Source organism: Aquarana catesbeiana, linkage group LG12 (assembly GCF_042186555.1).
Source record: "Aquarana catesbeiana isolate 2022-GZ linkage group LG12, ASM4218655v1, whole genome shotgun sequence".
NCBI classification, from domain to species: domain Eukaryota; kingdom Metazoa; phylum Chordata; class Amphibia; order Anura; family Ranidae; genus Aquarana; species Aquarana catesbeiana.
In genome coordinates, this window is record NC_133335.1 from 76,847,128 (window position 1) to 76,866,426 (window position 19,299).

Here is a 19,299-nt window from a genome sequence, read left to right on the forward strand (position 1 = left end):
TAATGCACTTTAATTAATTAAAAAAAACTAAACAGTAAGGGTTAGCCCAATTTTTTTTGTATAATGTGAAAGAAGATGTTACACCGCAAGAATCGTGATCTTTATTCTAAGCAAAAAAATTGTGATTCTCATTTTAGCCAGAATCGTGCAGCTCTAGTGGAAATGCAATTATTTTAGTAAATATAAACTGCTAAATAAATGTTCTCATTGGCAGTATATAGCAGTCTTAGAACTTCTATCAGTGTGTGGTTAAAGCTTGTAGGAGTTTTCTTTCTCCTCTGACTGTCCTATGAGGCTGCATTACATCTGTGTGGACAGTGCTGATTGGCCCTGTGCTGATCACATGCCCTCACAAGAAAAAAAAAGCTTTAGCAATACACACTGAGCATGTGCAGAGTGCCCACAAGGCTCTGTTCTACCAGGAGATAGATTGGCGACAGTGGAAGAAGAGGAGGATCAGAGAAGACAGGATCAAACAGCTTTTTTACACAATGCAGATGATTAACCCTTTAGGCTCCACAGTGAGTATAACAAGCATGATTTACTGCATATACAGAATGATTTTACTGCTGTGGGTTTAGTAACACTATAAGCATAGGTTTGCTTTCCTCTGATTGCATGTTGCACCTGCATGTGACACACAGACAGGGAAGGCAGATCCCACTTACACATCGTCCTGTGTAGCTCCATGGATGGGAGTGCTGACATTCCTCCTGAGGATGGCGGCCAGGATGGGCGGTGTGTCCTCCTTCCCCCTCCTCCCTGTAGAAGAGGAGTAGATGATAAGTCGCTGCACACTTACCTCTGCCCGATAACTGTGTCCTCTACTCACCTGCAGACATGTTGGGTCGCTCTTGGTAGAGGTTCTGTATCAGCGGAGACTACTTTGACTTCTCGGCGCGTCCTCGGTTGCTAGGATACGGCCGGCTCCCGTCATCCTGTGCGCCAGCTCTGCTCTGTCAGTGACTTCCGGCAACATGGCGGCGGCCTTGGTGAGAGCGGTGGTGGCCCGGGAGTTAGGTGAGGAGGAGGGGGACACGTGAATGGTGACATTGGGGTGTTGGTATGAGGTGGGGGGCCGTGTTCTCTTCCTCCAGGCTGTGTGTATTGTCAGTGGCTTGTACATGCAGAGTGTGACCTCTGGGGGGCACCTGTCATTGTATGTTCTCCTCAGACAGGACATTGTATGTTCTCCTCAGACAGGACATTGTATGTTCTCCTCAAACAGGACAGGCAGCATTCAGGCCCCATTCACACTATGACCTCACACTGTGACACTATACACAGAGAGCAGCCCTTTCATTCCAACCGTATTCTCCATAAATGGGCACTTTTTTAATTTAATTTACTTTTTGCATATCTAATGAAAAACACACATCTGCTTGTCACATTTGGGGGGGATTAACAAAAAAATTAAACAGCAAGTGTAACACTTTTCTTATTTTCTTTGTGAATTTGCACTGAGGTTCAGATCACACTTAGAAAGATGCACGCTTGTGTGATTTTGGCTCATCATCTTTAGGGACGCCCATTCATCTCACTGGGATGCCTTACATGGAACACTCACACAAAAGCATTATGTGACCCCCTTTTTTTTTTTTTCTCTGGAAGATTTACCCCCTTCATGACCAGGTCATTGTTTTGTGATATGGCACTTCGTTACTTTAACTTCTTCTGAACCGCCCCGTGCATATATACTGCGTCCCTCCTGGGCGAAATCGCATATATCTGTGTGTGATTTCTAGTTCCAGGTCTGGGGCCTGCCCACCCCCCGCTGTGACTGGACACAGCGGGTGCCAATCAGTGGGTCCAGCAGACACCAATGTTCGGCGGGCGCCCCAAGATCATTCCCGGGAGACGCAGAACAGCGGTCTGCCTATGTAAACGAGGCAGATCGCCGTTCTGTGAGAGGAGAAGATGGAGATCTTGTGTTTCTGCTAAGCAGGAACACAGATCTCTGTCTTCCCTCAGTCAAAGCACCTCTCCCCACCCCCCACACAGAAAGGACTCACAGGGAACACATTTAATCCTTTGAGCGCCCCTGTTGTTAACCCTTTCCCTGCCAGTGTCATTAGTACAGGGAAAGTGCTTCTTTTTTTTTTTTTGCACTGATCACTGTATTGGTGTCACTGGTCCCCAAAAACTGGCACTTAGTGTCAGATTTGTCTGCCGCAATGTCACAGTCCCGCAAAAAATCACTGATCACCGCCATTACTAGTCAAAAAAATTTAAAGGAGAAGTCCAGCCTGAGCTTGTTTGGCTGGGCTTCTTCTATGGGTCACAGGAGTGCAATTCGTTTTGCAATCCTGTGACCTGTTTTCATCAGAGAGCGGTCTTAAAGTGATTGTGAACCCTCTAATTTTTTTTTTTTTTTATAACAAACATGTCATACTTACCTCCACTGTTCAGTTCGTTTTGCACAGCATGGCCCTGATCCTCGACTTCTGGGGTCCTCCCTGCATCGTATAACCCCCCCTAGGAGAAGCGCTCTCCCTGGGGGTTACCTTGTTGGCGAGCTCCCGAGTCCAGCATTTGCATCCATACACAGAATGCCGGACTCGGCCCCGCCCCCTGACACCCGCGTCATTGGATTTGATTGACAGTAATGGGAGCCAATGGCTGCGTTGCTATCAATCTATCCAATCAAGAGCTGAGACAACAGGCAGAGGGGAAGAGCGCGTCTCCAGCATGGGAATTGCAGGGCTCAGGTGAGTAAAATTTTGGGGGCCGATCAGTGACAGAAGTTTTTTCACCTTTATGCATAAAACATAAGTCCCCTCCCTGCTGAAGTCACAGGAATCAGTCCAGGCACCGCGTCATCCCGATAATAAAGTCTGGATCCGTCAGGTGCCTGGACTGATACCCATCCCAGCCTCTCAGCGAGCTGCCCCCTGCGCTCAGTACTCTAGTGAGCATGGGGGGGGGGGGTGGGCAGGGCGGAGAGCCGCTGACTGACAGTCAGCAGCTCTCTGCTCAGGGAGCTGAGAGAACTGAGCCATCGGTGGTGTTCAATCGCTCGGTTCTCAGTGCAGAAGCGTCGGGGAACACATGCAGCATCGGACCTAGGTAAGAATGAATATGCAAAAAAAAAAAAACCCTTTACTTCTCTTTTAAAAAAAAATAAAACTCCACAAATCTATCCCATAGTTTGCAGACGCTATACCTTTTGCGCAAACCAATCAATATACACTTATTGGGATTTTTTTTACCAAAAAATATGTAGCAGAATAAATATTGACCTAAATTGATGAAGGCATTTTTTTTTACATTTTTTTTTTATTGGATGTGTTTCATAGCATAAAGTAAAAAATGTATTTATTTATTTTTTTCAAAATTGTCGGTCTTTTTTTTTGTTTATTCCGCAAAAAATAAAATCCGCAGAGGCAATCAAATACCACCAAAAGAAAGCGCTATTTGTGGGGGGAAAAGGACATCAATTTTGTGTGGGTACAGCGTCACACGACCGCACAATTGTCAAAGCAACGCAGTGCAGTTTCGCAAAAATGCTTTCATGGGGAAAGAAAATGTCAGAGTTTAGATCTGCCAGAGCCAGAAGTAATGTCATGACTATAAAACACATCCAATAAAAAAATATGTAAACGTCTTAATTTCTTCATCCAATTTAGGTCAATATGTATTCTGCTACATGTTTTGAGTAAAAAAGAAAAATCCCAATAAGTGTATATTGATTGGTTTGCAAAGTTATAGCATCTACAAACTATTGGATATTTACATTTTTAATTTTTTTTTTTTTTTTTTTTTTAGTAATGGGGGGGCGATCAGCGACTTATAGTGGGACTGTTATATTGCAGCAGACAGTAGGGACACTGACACTTTTGACACTCTTTGGGGACCAATGACGCTAATACAGTGATCAGTGCTAAAAATATGCTCACTGTACTAATGACACTGGCTGGGAAGTGGTTAACATTGGGGGGTGATCAAAGGGTTAACTGTGTGCCTAGTTGGTGTTTTCTAACAGTGTGGGAGGTGCTTTTACTAGGGGAAGGCATTGACCCATGTCTCTGCTTTGCAGGAACAATAGATAAATGCCTTCCCTACTGACAGAACGGTGATCTGCCTTGTTTACATAGGCAGATCGCCATTCTGGCTCTCTGCTTTTTGATCGGCAGGTGTCGGCAGACATCGAGACCGCAGTACCTGCAGATCAGCTCTCGCTGTGTCTACTCACAATGGGAGTGGGTCACGGGTGGCGTACATACGCACCCCGCAGCCGGAACTGTCGGATCACGTACTAGGTAAGTGATCCCGAACAGAGCAGCTGCCCTGCCACAGTATATGTGCAGTCGGTGGTCATAAAGTGGTTAAATGTGCCGCACCAAAATGCATGGTACTGTGTTAGGATGGCTGGATTTTGCAGTGATCACTAGGATGAAGAGAGTGGGAATCCCTCTAGTCAGAGCTCCAGACAGCTATAAAATCCTGAAAGGACTTGGAAGTAGAACTACAGTAAAGGCAAAACTTGTTTTTCTTTGTTTTTTTTTTTCATTTTGGATAGCGTAAGAGAGGGTTATAACCCCTGTCAGTTTTTGTTGCCATCTATGTCCTATTGGGGAGATTTCCCTTCGCTTCGAGCCCTTTCACACTGGGGCGGGGGCGGCGTCGGCGGTAAAACGCCGCTATTATTAGCGGCGTTTTACCATCGGTATGCGGCCGAGAAAGGGTTAAATACCACCGCAAAGTGCCTCTGCAGAGGCGCTTTGCCGGCGGTATAGCCGCACCTTCCCATTGATTTCAATGGGCAGGAGCGGTATACACACTGCTCCTTCACCGCTCCGAAGATGCTGCTGGCAGGACTTTTTTTACCGTCCTGCCAGCGCATCGCTCCAGTGTGAAAGCCCTCGGGGCTTTCACACTGGAATGCAAGCAGCGGCACTTTCGGGTCAGTTTGCAGGCGCTATGCAAACCGCCCCAGTGTGAAAGGGCTCTTCCTGTCCTGTAGCCAAAATAAGAAGACAGCAATAAAAACCTGACAGGTGTTCTAATCCCTCTCCACTCCAAAACAAAAATAAAGTGTTGTCTTTAGTAATACTTGATGGTATTTGTGAACATAGGGCTCTGAAATCGTATAGCTTGACTGAAAATAAAATTTGGAAACTATAATTGTCACCATAACCACTTGCGGACCACCCACTGTACATGTACTGCTGCAGGGCGGCTGCTCTGTGCCAGATCATGTACCTAGTACTTGATCTAACACTTCCGGGTCTGGGGCACCCGCTCCGCCGCGACCCACTACCGCTGTGTGTGACTCGATGTCCGCCAGCACCCGCTGATTACAGAGTCGGAACAACAATCTGCTTATGTAAACCAGGCAGATTGCCGTTCTGTCAGAAGGAAAGGTATTGATCTTGTGTTTCTGCAAAACAGGGACATGGATCTTTGCCTTCTTCTAGTACAAGCGCCTCCCACACAGTGAGTAAGCACAAGCTAGGCACACAATTAACCCTTTGATCACCCCCGATGTTAACCCCTTCCCAGCCAGTGTCATTAGTACCGTGCATTTTTTTTTAGCACTGATCACTGTATTAGTCTCACTGGTCCCCAAAATGTGTCAGGTGTCCGATTTGTACACCACAATATCGCAGTCCCACTATAAGTCGCTGATCACTACCATTACTAGTAAAAAATTAATAAAAATATCCCATAGTTTGGAGACGCTATAACTTTTGCGCAAACCAATCAATATACGCTTATTGGGATTTTTTTTTGCCAGAAATATGTAGCAGAATACATATTGGTCTCAATTGAGGAAGAAATTCGATTTTTTTTTTTTTTTTTATTGGAAATGTTTTATAGCAGAAAGTAAAAGATATTTTGGTTATTTTCATAATTGTCGGTTGTTTTTTATTTCTATCATAAAAAATAAAAACTGCAGAGGTGATCAAATACCATCAAAAGAAAGCTCTATTTGTGGGAAAAAAAAAGGACAAAATTTTTATTCGGGTACAGAGTTGCACGACCGCACAATTGTCAGTTAAAGTAACGCAGTGCCGTATAGCAAAAAATGGCCTGGTCAGGAAGGGGGTAAATCTTAGAGAGCTGAAGTGGTTAATTAGTAGATACTACATACTCCCTAGAGCAGCTCCGCCATTTAAATAAATGGATGCCATTGTGAATCTTTGACCTTGCACTCACATTTTAGTTGGTTATGATGAGGGAGGGGTATTCAATATTTTTATTAGCTTTAATTATACATTTTGCGTAACGTGCTCACTCCCTGGATTCAGATATGTGTCTGTACCAACCCTTTAGACCTCATGTAGACTAGGCGTTTAGTGCCTGTGCATGAGATCCCAGCGATTTTTGTGCGGGTGGAAGGCTCAAGTGCAGCATCCAGCACTGTTGTTGGCAACCTGTAAAAATCTGAGAGGCTAACATTTTTAAGGATCTACAACTTTTTTCCCCTTTGTCTTTCCCTGTATCTGTTACCCTATTTTTCAGTGGTTAGCATTGGATACATGTGAACTTTAGTTTGTTTTTCCAACAAAAACACTGATTACTTTGCAGTGGCTACAATCTTGTTTTAATGAATTAACAGTATCCATTTTTCTTTTCCCCTCAGCCTGGCTTCCGTCCTTGCAGTGTGTCCGCCATGGCTCCAAAGCAGTTACCCGCCATAAGAAGGCCATGCACTTTGAGAGGCAAAAGATTATGGCACTCACAAAGTATATTCCACCTAAACCTTCCAACGACAGCTGTTTCAAACCAAAGCCTAAACGTGAAGACACTGGAAAGGTAAATGTAAAGTGTTAAAAGATCTTCAGGCAGGTATGTAAAAAATGACGCATTCACTTTCAGCACCAGGAACCCTAGTGTAAGGCTCCCAGTACTGTAGCTGCCCACCAGCTTCATTTGAAATCCTCACACTTAACTTTTCCTCTTTAATGCAAGCTCTTAACACTCCCATTACCATCCTACTTCCCCAGCTCTAAAGCTGGCCATACAGTGATTGAAAGTAAAAGAAAATCCCAAATTTTGAGTTGTCCCCAGAAAAGTAAATCTTCCAATGGGGTAGTTCTGGTGACCGACGGGGGGTGAGATATCACCTTAATTTGCAGAGATTTCCTCTCACTTCCTGTTTGGCTATGGGACAGGAAGTGAAAGGAAATCTCCCCAATGGGACACAGATGGTAATAAGAAAAGTCTGACAGGTTATCCCCTACCTACCAAAATGGGGAAAAAAAAGTTGTTTTACCCATAGTTCTACTTTAAAGTGATTGTAAAGTCTTGTTTGTTATTTATATAAAAAAAAAGATGTTATACTTGCCTCCTCTGTGCTGTTGGTTTTGCACAGAGCAGCCTAGATCCTCCTCTTCTCGGGTCCCTCCTTGGTGCTCCTGGCCCCTCTCTCCTGTTGAGTACCCCCAGAGCAAGAAGCTTGCTATGGGGGCACCCGAGCCGAGTCACAGCTCCCTGTGTCCATTCAGACACAGAGCCGCGACCCTGCACCGCCCCCTCTCTCTCCTGATTTGGCTGAATGATTTCGATTGACAGCAGCGGAAGCCAGTCACACCACGCTGCCTTCTCAGCCAATGATGGGAGTCCAGAGCAGCTTAGACACTCCTGCAACATCGCTGGATAAAGACGGGCTAAGTATTAGGGGGGCTGCTGCACACCGAAGGTTTTTTTTTTTTTTTTTTAATCTTAATGCATAGAATAAAAAACCTTCTGACTTTACAATGCCTTTAAGTCTTAAGATCCTAAATGAAATAGCCTCATGCCAATTGGGAAGATTTTTCTGAAGCTGTGTAGTGCCAGGAAGGCCACACAGTGAAGATGCTGTAAGAACAGTGTTACGGATAAGTTTGACCTATTGTAAAAATGCTGGGGGGGGGGGGGGGGGCTAAATGTAAGTCCACTACAAGTAAATGAACTTTGAGTCAGTGTGCCATCCCTCTACTTAACTAGTTGCCGCCTGCCCACCGTCAAATGACGGTGGACAGTGTGGCTCTTGTTCTGGGACGCTGTTATATTACGGCGTCCCAGAACGGCCGTGCCGTGTTGCTGGGACACGTCCGTGGCTCTTTAACCATGTGATCGGCTTTGTCCAATCACAGCCGGTCACATGTAAACACGGAAGTTCCGGTAATTGGCGGTCCTGGCCTGACACTGACAGAGTGTGTGGCGAGGAGAGCCGATCAGTGGCATCTCATCATAGGGGGACATCTACACATGTAATCAGGGCACTGATCATCACTGCCCTGATTACAATATAGCGCCAACAGTGTCACCAATCAGTGCCCATTAGCGATGCCAGTCAGTGCTGGCTATCAGTGCCGACCTATCAGTGCTGCCCATCAATGCCCATCACTGCTGTCGATCAATGTCCATCAGTACCACCTATCCGTGCCGCCTAACAGTGCCCATCAGTGCCACCTATCAGTGCCCCGTATCAGTGCCCATAAGTGCAACCTCATCAATGCCCAACAGTTCAGCCTATCAGTGCCGCCTCATCAGCGCACATCAGTGAAAGAGAAAAGTTATTTGGATACAAAATTTACTGACATAAACTAAGTAAAAAAAAATGTTTTTTTCAACATTTTTGGCCTTTTTAAAAAAAAAAAAAAAAATAATAAAAAACCCAGCTGTGATTAAATACCACCAAAAGAAAGCTCTAAGAAAATGATAAAAAATTTGTTTGGGTACAGTGTAGCATGACTGCGCAATTGTCATTCAAAGTGCGACAGCGCTGAGAGCTGAAAAATGGCTTGAGCAGGAAGGAGGCGTAAGTGCCCAGTAGGCAAGTGGTTGTAAACCTCAGGCATGAAATCTGAACAAAGCGTATCCCTCTAGACCAGGGGTAGGCAACCATAAAGAGGTGGATATCTACCTGAAGAATATGGGAGAAGTCAGAGATCACTGGGCACAGTGTCTCTTCCTCACACCTGATTTAAGCCTCTAATTGCTGTACTACTGTGTCTCAATCACGTGCATTACAAGGCAATCATGGGTTTAAATCAAGTGGTGAGGAGGCAGCATATCTCCTCCTCACCACCTGTCAAACACACTATTAATGCTTTTCAGAGGAGCAGCAGTGCCTGCTGCATTTGTGAATGAGCCCTTAGTTGCATTCAGCAGTGGCCCCAGTGGGGCTCGTTCACACGTAAAGTTGAGGGGTGGCAAAACCCTGTGGTTGAGTTGCAGTTTTACTGTCCCCAATTCCTACCCCGATTAGCTGCTGAGGCAGCTGCCAAAGGTGTACACATGCCGCAGCAGGAATAAAGCCCCTTGTTGCTTTTGGTGAGTGCTACCCTCTTCATTCGAGATCCAGTCGAGTAAATAGGGCCACTGTGCAAGTGCCCTGCAACTGCATGCTTCTGCGGGGTCCGAGGGGTTAAAGCAGGTGGTGAGAAAGCAGCACAATGCTGCCTACTTTCACCTCTTGTTTGCTGTACTGCACAAGGTTGCAGAGCAGCCTCATTCACTTGAATGGGTCATGATTGGCAGTTGCTACATCCACCAACCATGACAGGGTGTAGAACTCCTGCTGCGACATGTGTACACCCCTGGACACTGCAGCTAAAGGGGGCGCGATTGGGGCAGGGGTGATAAAAACATGTCTTAACTATGGGGTTTTACCACCCCCCAAACTGCAAATGTAAAAAGAGGAGTTCGTCATTTAATTGTGAAACAATACACTGGGCATAATAGTATAGTGCTGCTTTCACACTGATGTGCTGCGTGTGACCTACATCGCAGTTGCAGCGCAGTGCATCTGCAACTTTCCTGGGTTAGCTGCCCTTTGCCATAGACTTCTTCTTTTTCTTCTTTTTGTTATGCATGTGTGATGCACTTTTTGAAATCGCACCAAAACTCCTGCATTCAGAAAGTGCACTAAAAGCGCAGAATATAATAGAATTCTATCGCTAAGTGCAGCAAATTTGCAGGTACACTGCACTGCACCTGGTGTGGGTAAACTGCAGCACATCAGTGTGAAAGCAGCCCTATAGTAATATGCCCAGTGTATACTTGTCTTTATCCAGGAAGCTAAGTGTAATTTCTGTCTGCTGCTTCATCCCTCTGCTAACAGCATGAAACACTACTGACAAGTTTTCCTGACGCCAAGAGAAAAATGGTGACAGGGGAGGGATTTCCAGCAGAGAGAGACAGCCTCAGATCTGTTCTTGTGCACTGTGTGATGGGGGTCTCTTCCCTCCAATCAGCTCCCAGAGCTTTCCTCACTGAGCTCTGCAGAGTGTAACTTCAGCTCTCCGCCCCCTTTTTTCTGAACTCTCAACTCAGCTTTAAAATTCAGCACTTTGAACAGATGTAGAGAAGAGGGAGCTGCAGATAAACAGGTACAACTTATGTCAGAGTATTTTGTTTCATCTCTGTATCAAATGAGGCCAGTCACTTTACTGGGTATAGGTAAGGGTTTACAGCCACTTAAAGTGACTGAAGAGTTTCTGTCCTGTTGCCCATCTATTTTAGACTTCCAGCTGACTACTACCTAAATGCTGGGAGTGAAAATGTGACATTATGGCAGATTGGAAGATATCCCATGTATAGCCCTATGATGGTGCCCCTTCTGTGATCACTGCAGCCTTCAAGTGGCTGTACTGTCTCAGAACAAAATCTAGGACAAAAATTTAAATTTAAAAATATTCAGATTAAAGAGGTAAATATGGTCAAATTTTAACACTGTCTTCTCAATTGTATCACATTATGTACATTCTTCATCGCCATCTGGAAGTGTAGGGCTCTATATTCTATCACTAAAGTGAAAAGTTTATGGAATTACTAAAAACTTGCAAAATGCAGATGCAAAGAGGCTCAGGAGTATTTCCATAAGGCCCCTTTCACACTGGGGCGGTGGGGGCGTCGGCGGTACAACATCGCTATTTTTAGCGCTGCTGTACCGTCGTTCTTGCAGCGGTATTCGGCCGCTAGCGGTGCGGTTTTAACCCCCGCTGGCGGCCGAAAAAGGGTTAAAATCCCTCGTACAGCGCGGCTATAGCCGCACTGTCCAATTGATTTCAATGGGCAGGAGCGGTTTAGGAGCGGTGAATACACCGCTCCTTCACCGCTCCAAAGAAGCGGTTTGCAGGACTTTTTTCACCGTCCTGCCAGCGCACCGCTTCAGTGTGAAAGCCCTCGGGCTTTCACACTGAACAAACAGCGGAGGCTGTTTAGGGGCGGTTTGCAGGCGGTATTTTTAGCGCAATACCGCCTGCAAACCGCCTCAGTGTGAAAGGGGTCTTAAGGTCCTAAAAGCCCAGATAAGGGGTTTATAACATCATTCTACCAGTATACATCAAATCAACAAGCAATATCTATGTTCTTTACTTTTTTTATTCGCAGAGCTTTTGGCAAGCTTTATTATTAAATACAGATCTTGATTGGAGTCACTTTAAACAAGCTGCCCATCCAGCTTAAACTTTAAGAACAACTCTCATGAGCATTAAAAAAAGGCATACAGGTCCATACACTCATGTCTATGTATCTGTATTAGCCCCTCAAATGAAATGCCATTGAAATGTGAAGAAAATCCCTCCTTTGTACCATGCTTACATATTTTCCATCTTCTCCCTCTTTTTGGGGTTCTAAGTAATTTGCTAGCAAAAAAAAATTAATTTAACTTGAAACCAACAGAAAAAGATTTAGTGGTTAAACTTCCCTCATTTACACACCAAAGTGTATTCCTTTGATCTAAAGGACAAATTGTTACAATGTTTATACTTAAGTTCCACTGCTAAAGAATGTTGTGATTCTTGGCAGACTGCCCGTTTTTTTTCTTCCCTTCTTTTGACGGCTGTCGGCTTTAGCAGAGCAGAGATAATTCTCTGTATAGAAAGAATCGGGAAATACTTTGTCAAGATCGCAAAGGGAAAAAATCACGATAACGATTCTTAACGATTAATCGTGCAGCTCTAATGCTTACATATTTCTTTCTCGAACATCACGGGACACAGAGCCACAGTAATTACTGATGGGGTTATATAGGTATCACTGGTGATTGGACACTGGCACACCCTATCAGGAAGTTCAACCCCCTATATAATCCCTCCCCCTTGCAGGGATACCTCAGTTTTTACGCCAGTGTCTTAGGTGATGGACGTGTAAAGATGTCCTGTGCTGAGCTCCAAAGGGAATATCCTAAGATCCTATACTGGGGCAAGCCAGGCGAACCGGATCCATTCAAAGTGTCTTTTCATGGCCGAATTGAATGGTACCCGGGCCTCGTGTCCGAAGAAACGAGGTTTTACCCGTAATGCTTCTCTTTTTAGAGAGCTGGACCCCGCAGATCAGAAAATGGCTTTAAACTTCCTAATTTCTGGCGAGGTGCTTTACGGTCCCAGAACTGTTGGATCCCCCTACTGATGGGGGCCCCAGTCTCTGACGGTTTTTTCAAAGGGAGCCCACCGTGAGAGGTGAAGATTGGGTCTGTGTAAACGGCACCCTGCGGCTGGATAAGGTAAGAGGAGATTCCACAGAATTTTTGAGTTCTAGTGGCTTTTCTCCTTTAAGGTAAATGCATGCTATGCCTATTGTGACCACCGGGGGCTGCCAAGAGCACAAACCTACACATGCTGAATGTCTGTCTCAGGTGTTGTAATCGCTGTGTATGTCCCAGCGTATCAAGCAGGCTGCAAGCAGGTAAGGTGGATGGGGGGATTTCTCATGTTTGAATGTTCCCCCCCAGGCTAGAGAGGGGCCACAGGGGTCTAGAAAGTGGTTATACCACCCGGGCTCTGTGGCCTAATGGCCACCATCTCTGAAGATAGCCGTTCAGGCAAATCTTGTTACCAGTCTCCCTCCTTCCCCCCCCCCCCCCATCCCCAGCCTTTTCTCCAGAGCATGACAGGAGAGTCGGCAGTGCGGGAAGCGCTCGTTTTTTTCAAAACTCGAGGGGGGGGGGGGCGGTAGAGGAGGGGGCGGGATGTCAGCACAGAGTGTTTAGACTCCCACTCAGGCCAGCTGCAGGCTATTAAAGGCACTCTGTACAGGTGCACTCAGCCTTCTGAGAGACACAGAGCTGACGGTCGCATGTAAGGTGGGACACAGGCATTCTCCTAGGCAGCATTTACTGAAGTAACACCAGACTGAGCATTGGGTAGCAAGGCTTTTAGCCAGACTACATCGCTCAGCGGACAGTGTTCATTTGTATACCTCACACCTTGTTGCTTTGCACTATGGGTAGAAGAGGTTCAAGCACCCCAGGAACCAGAGACACTAGGGGATCTCGTTCAGGTTCTGAGGGCCCCCTGTCGGCAGCATCCTTCCCCCCTAAGGATGGGCCAGGGACGGCTAGCCAGGGAGAGCCATCGGGGTCAGGGGCTACACCTGCTTCTGGCACTTCAGCCCCTGTATATATTACACAAGAGGTTTTTTCCTCAACCATTAATGGTCTAGAGGAAAGATTAATGGCCGTGATTACGTCTTCACTCAGTGGAAGAAAACGCACTAGGCTTTCCTCTGTTCCCCAAGACCCTCAGACAGAGGAGCTCTGGGATAAAGGAGATGAATCCCTTTCAGAGGATCGGGATGGGATGGATGATTCCTCTTCGGAGGATTCAGGTGGAGAGGGACCCTCTGCGACTTCCCAAGAGGAGAAAGTCTTAGTGCAGATCCTCACTGGATTGGTCCGCTCCACATTTAAGTTGCCCATACCTGAAACTGCTAAAGAATCCTCTTCTGCTTTGGGGTCACTGAAACCTTTCCAAGCAGCACATGCTTTTCCTGTTCATACTTTACTTGAAAAGCTTATTTATTCTGAGTGGGATCACCCAGACAAACGTTTTTTTCCGCCGAGAAAGTTTTCAACACTTTATCCGATGGAAGAAAAGTTTATTAAAATGTGGGGAATACCAGCTATTGATGCCGCCATTTCCTCCATAAATAATAGCCTGACTTGTCCTGTAGACAATGCTCAGATGCTCAGGGATCCTGTAGATAAAAGGATGGAATCCCTATTGAAGGATGTTTTCTCCTTAGCAGGATCAGTGGCCCAACCTGCAATAGCAGCGATTGGAGTCTGTCAATACTTAAGAGACCATGTTAAGCAGGTCATCAAAGTATTACCTGAACAGCAGGCCCAGGGGTTTGCTAACCTTCCAGCGGCCTTATGCTTTGTGGTTGACGCCATTAGAGATTCTATCGTGCAAACCTCCCGTCTTTCACTGGGGTTGGTGCATATACGTAGAATCCTATGGTTGAAAAATTGGTCAGCCGAAGCACCATGTAAGAAGCTACTGGCTGGGTTTCCATTTCGTGGTGCAAGGTTGTTTGGAGAGGACTTGGATAACTATATCAAGAGAATCTCTTGTGGGAAAAGCACTCTCTTACCTGTCAAAAAGAAGAGTAAGCGTCCCTCTTTCAAACGGACTCTTTCCCCAGCGCCGGGGGCTTCAGCCTCCAGGCAGTCTCGACGGCCGCCTCCATCGGGGTCCAGAGACAAGAGTCAACCCCAGGGACAAAAGAAGTCCTGGGGAAAGAAGCCTACTAGGCAAAACACTAAGACCTCTGCATGAGGGGGCGCCCCCGCTCACTCGAGTGGGGGGAAGACTGCGACAGTTCTCAGAGCTCTGGCAGGAGGACTTCCAGGACAGATGGGTAGTCTCCACGGTAACCTTAGGGTACAAGCTGGAGTTTCAGGAATTCCCTTCTCCTCGGTTCCTCAGATCAAATGTTCCCAGAGACCCAGAGAAGAAGCAGTCGCTCCTTCTAGCGTTAGAGCGACTTTTGTCGCAGGAGGTCATTATGATAGTTCCCGCAAAGGACCAGGGATTGGGCTTCTATTCCAACCTTTTTACGGTCCAAAAGCCAAATGGGGATGTCAGGCCCATTTTGGACTTAAGGGATCTGAACCGATTCCTAAGGATTCAATCCTTCCGCATGGAATCAATTCGAACAGTAGTTCCCACCCTGCAGGGAGGAGAATTTCTGGCATCAATAGACATCAGAGATGCATATCTGCATGTGCCCATTTTTCCTGCTCATCAGAAGTTTCTGCGCTTCGAGGTAGGAGGGCGCCATTTCCAGTTTATGGCTCTGCCCTTTGGGATAGCCACTGCACCTCGAGTGTTCACAAAGATCTTGGCTCCTCCTCTGGCCAGATTAAGGGCTCAGGGTATAGCGGTCATAGCATACCTAGACGACCTGCTCTTGATAGACCGGTCGGTAGCCTCTTTGAATGGAAACTTGAGGACCACGGTCAGGTATCTAGAACACCTGGGTTGGATCCTCAACTTAGAAAAGTCTTTCCTAAAACCAGTAAGAAGACTGGAGTATTTAGGTCTGATTATAGATACAAGCCAGGAGAAAATATTTCTACCCCAGGCAAAGATCACTGCTTTGAGAGAGCTGATTCTGACAGTAAGGACCAAGAAGGGTCCCTCAGTCCGCCTTTGTATGAGGCTACTAGGGAAGATGGTGTCTTCATTCGAAGCAGTTCCCTATGCTCAGTTTCACTCAAGAATGCTGCAACACAGTATTCTGTCGACCTGGAACAAGAAGGTTCAGGCATTAGACTTTCCGATGCATCTGTCGCATGCGGTGCGTCAGAGCCTCAATTGGTGGCTCATACCCGAAAACCTGCAGAAGGGGAAATCCTTTCTACCGGTTACCTGGACGGTGGTAACAACAGATGCCAGTCTATCAGGTTGGGGAGCAGTTCTGGAACAGGCTGCGGTCCAGGGAGTATGGTCCAAGACAGAGAGGACCTTACCCATCAACATTCTGGAGATCCGGGCGATACATCTAGCTCTAAAAGCCTGGACTATCAGGCTACAGGGTTGTCCGGTCAGGATCCAGTTCAACAATGCCACAGCAGTGGCTTATGTCAATCATCAGGGAGGCACCCGGAGCCGAGCTGCTCAAAAAGAGGTGAACCAGATCTTAGTCTGGGCAGAGATGCATGTGCCATGCATATCGGCAGTTTTCATCCCGGGAATAGAGAATTGGCAGGCGGACTATCTAAGTCGCCAGCAGTTACTTCCAGGGGAATGGTCTCTGCATCCCGATGTCTTTTGGGCCATATGCCAAAGATGGGGGGTTCCAGATGTAGATCTCTTTGCATCCCGATTCAACAAAAAGATAGACAGACAGATTTGTGGCAAGGGCAAAAGATCCTCTTGCATGCGGGACGGATGCGTTGGTGATCCCGTGGCATCGGTTCTCACTGATTTACGCATTCCCGCCTATTCTGCTACTACCACGACTCCTTCGCAGGATCAGGCAGGAAAGGAAGTCGGTACTTCTGGTGGCCCCCGCTTGGCCCAGAAGGACTTGGTATGCAGAAATAGTAAGAATGACGGTAGGTTCCCCGTGGACACTACCGGAACGCCCAGACCTGTTATCTCAAGGTCCAGTGTTCCATCCTGCCTTACAAACACTAAATTTGACGGTTTGGCTATTGAGACCCACGTTCTGAAGAGTCGTGGGCTCTCAGGTCCTGTCATATCTACCTTGATTAATGCAAGGAAGCCAGCTTCCAGGATGATTTATCATAGAGTCTGGAAAGCTTATATAACCTGGTGTGAATCCAGAGGTTGGCATCCCAGGAAATATGTCATAGGTAGAATCCTTGATTTTCTACAGATGGGATTAGAGATGAAGCTGGCCTTGAGTACCATCAAGGGCCAGGTCTCTGCTTTATCAGTATTATTTCAGCGGCCACTTGCTTCGCATTCTTTGGTCCGAAACTTTATGCAGGGGGTGATGCGTCTTAATCCTCCGGTTAAAGCGCCCCTAAACCCCTGGGACTTGAATTTGGTCCTGGCTGTGTTACAGAAACGGCCTTTTGAACCAATAAGTCAGATTCCTTTGGTCTTGTTGACAAGGAAATTAATTTTTCTGGTGGCCATCTCTTCTGCTAGAAGAGTATCAGAATTAGCAGCTCTTTCCTGTAAGGAGCCTTATTTGATTATACACAAGGATAGAGTGGTACTACGCCCTCATCCTAGTTTTTTACCGAAGGTGGTTTCTGATTTTCATTTAAACCAAGACATTGTTCTACCTTCCTTTTTTCCAGATCCCTGTTCTCCGGAAGAGAGATCTCTACATTCGTTGGATGTAGTAAGAGCAGTTAAGACCTATCTAGGGGCAACTACTCAGATCCGCAAGACGGATGTTTTGTTTGTGCTGCCAGAGGGTCCCAATAGAGGACAGGCAGCGTCAAAAGCTACCATTTCTAAATGGATTCGACAGTTGATCATTCAAGCTTACAGTTTGAAACAGAAGATTCCTCCGTTTCAGATCAGGGCACATTCCACAAGGGCTATTGGTGCTTCTTGGGCAGTGCATCACCGGGCCTCTATGGCTCAAATCTGCAAGGCCGCAACCTGGTCTTCAGTTCATACATTCACCAGATTCTATCAGGTGGATGTGAGAAGGCATGAGGATATCGCCTTTGGGCGTAGTGTGCTGCAGGCATCAGTACAGGGTCCTCAGGTCTGATTGCACCCTACTTGGTCGTGGTTCCCCCCCCTCAGGTAGCATTGCTCTGGGACATCCCATCAGTAATTACTGTGGCTCTGTGTCCCGTGATGTTCAATAAAGAAAATAGGATTTTTTAAAACAGCTTACCTGTAAAATCCTTTTCTTTCGAAGGACATCACGGGACACAGAGGTCCCACCCCTCTTCTAATACACTATATTGCTTGGCTACAAAACTGAGGTATCCCTGCAAGGGGGAGGGATTATATAGGGGGTTGAACTTCCTGATAGGGTGTGCCAGTGTCCAATCACCAGTGATACCTATATAACCCCATCAGTAATTACTGTGGCTCTGTGTCCCGTGATGTCCTTCGAAAGAAAAGGATTTTACAGGTAAGCTGTTTTAAAAAATCCTATTTTTCCATCTTCTCCCTTTTTTATTCCATGCTTACATATTTTCCATCTTCTCCCTGCCATCCAACCTATGTTGTCTGGCTGCTTGCATCCAAGTAACCAGTAACAGCCCAGTCACCTGCATCCTAGCATCAATGACACTGTGCACCTCTAGCATCCTGGTACCGATAAAGAGACAGGGTGTAACAGGGGAACTGCCCGCATTTCTGTGACATTGCTTATGGCGGGCAAGTGCATGGAGCCAGGAGCCAGAGACCAGTGACATCAATCAAGACTCATTAGTTATGTCTCCTCGCTAGCTGCATTTTCATTGTTTGCTAGGACACAGGAAGCTGGTCTGGGGTGCACAGTGTCATTGGTTGTTAGGATGCAGGCTGCCAGGCTACGAAGGATGCTGTGCAGCCCAGCTGCCTGCGCCCTAGCTACGAAGGATGCTGTGCAGCCCAGCTGCCTGCGCCCTAGCTACGAAGGATGCTGTGCAGCCCAGCTGCCTGCGCCCTAGCTACGAAGAATGCTGTGCAGCCCAGCTGCCTGCATCCTAGCTACGAAGAATGCTGTGCAGCCCAGCTGCCTGCATCCTAGCTACGAAGGATGCTGTGCAGCCCAGCTGCCTGCATCCTAGCTACGAAGGATGCTGTGCAGCCCAGCTGCCTGCATCCTAGCTACGAAGGATGCTGTGCAGCCCAGCTGCCTGCATCCTAGCTACGAAGGATGCTGTGCAGCCCAGCTGCCTGCATCCTAGCTACGAAGGATGCTGTGCAGCCCAGCTGCCTGCATCCTAGCTACGAAGGATGCTGTGCAGCCCAGCTGCCTGCATCCTAGCTACGAAGGATGCTGTGCAGCCCAGCTGCCTGCATCCTAGCTACGAAGGATGCTGTGCAGCCCAGCTGCCTGCATCCTAGCTACGAAGGATGCTGTGCAGCCCAGCTGCCTGCATCCTAGCTACGAAGGATGCTGTGCAGCCCAGCTGCCTGCATCCTAGCTACGAAGGATGCTGTGCAGCCCAGCTGCCTGCATCCTAGCTACGAAGGATGCTGTGCAGCCCAGCTGCCTGCGTCCTAGCAACCAAGGTTGTTGCCGCCAGTGTCCTGGCACCAATGAAAAAATAAGGTACAACAGGGGAACTGACACAGCTCCTCCCCGTGACATAAAACAAGCATCCTCAATCAAGACTCAGTAGTTATTTGTCTTCTTGCTAGTTTTGTGGTCTGACAGCGGTGGGGGGAGGGGGATGTGCTGACAACCACACTAGCTTGGCTTGAAGACCACATTGATGGGACAAAGTGCTACGTGCAATCAGAACAAAATTTAAAAAAGACGACTTCTTTCAGCTTTACTTGAAGCCTGCTAACAGTTTGTTTAAAGTGACAGCACTCCAAATACAGTATGATCTATTTCACATTCTCAAATTGGAACTGGAAGGCTTTAGCAAAGATGTACAAAGCTTGTTGAATACTTTGGAAATTTATTGAAAAGGCTTGCTGA

General features: G+C 46.8%; 2 protein-coding genes across 2 annotated transcripts in view; one reads left to right on the plus strand and one right to left on the minus strand.

Annotated features, from left to right (window-relative positions):
• The window catches only part of LRRC46 (leucine rich repeat containing 46), a 30,663-nt gene extending 29,712 nt beyond the window's left edge, over positions 1–951 (minus strand). Inside the window, exons 1-2 of the mRNA XM_073608089.1 lie at positions 833–951; positions 669–762 (exon numbers count right to left, since the gene is read on the minus strand). Of these exons, the coding sequence (XP_073464190.1) occupies positions 669–762; positions 833–842 (104 nt within the window). The 5' untranslated portion in view covers positions 843–951. The remainder of the gene's footprint in view (positions 1–668; positions 763–832) is intronic.
• Positions 897–19,299, plus strand: part of MRPL10 (mitochondrial ribosomal protein L10) — a 53,502-nt gene continuing 35,099 nt past the window's right edge. Inside the window, exons 1-2 of the mRNA XM_073608091.1 lie at positions 897–1,020; positions 6,587–6,759. Coding sequence (XP_073464192.1) covers positions 978–1,020; positions 6,587–6,759 — 216 coding nt within the window. The 5' untranslated portion in view covers positions 897–977. The remainder of the gene's footprint in view (positions 1,021–6,586; positions 6,760–19,299) is intronic.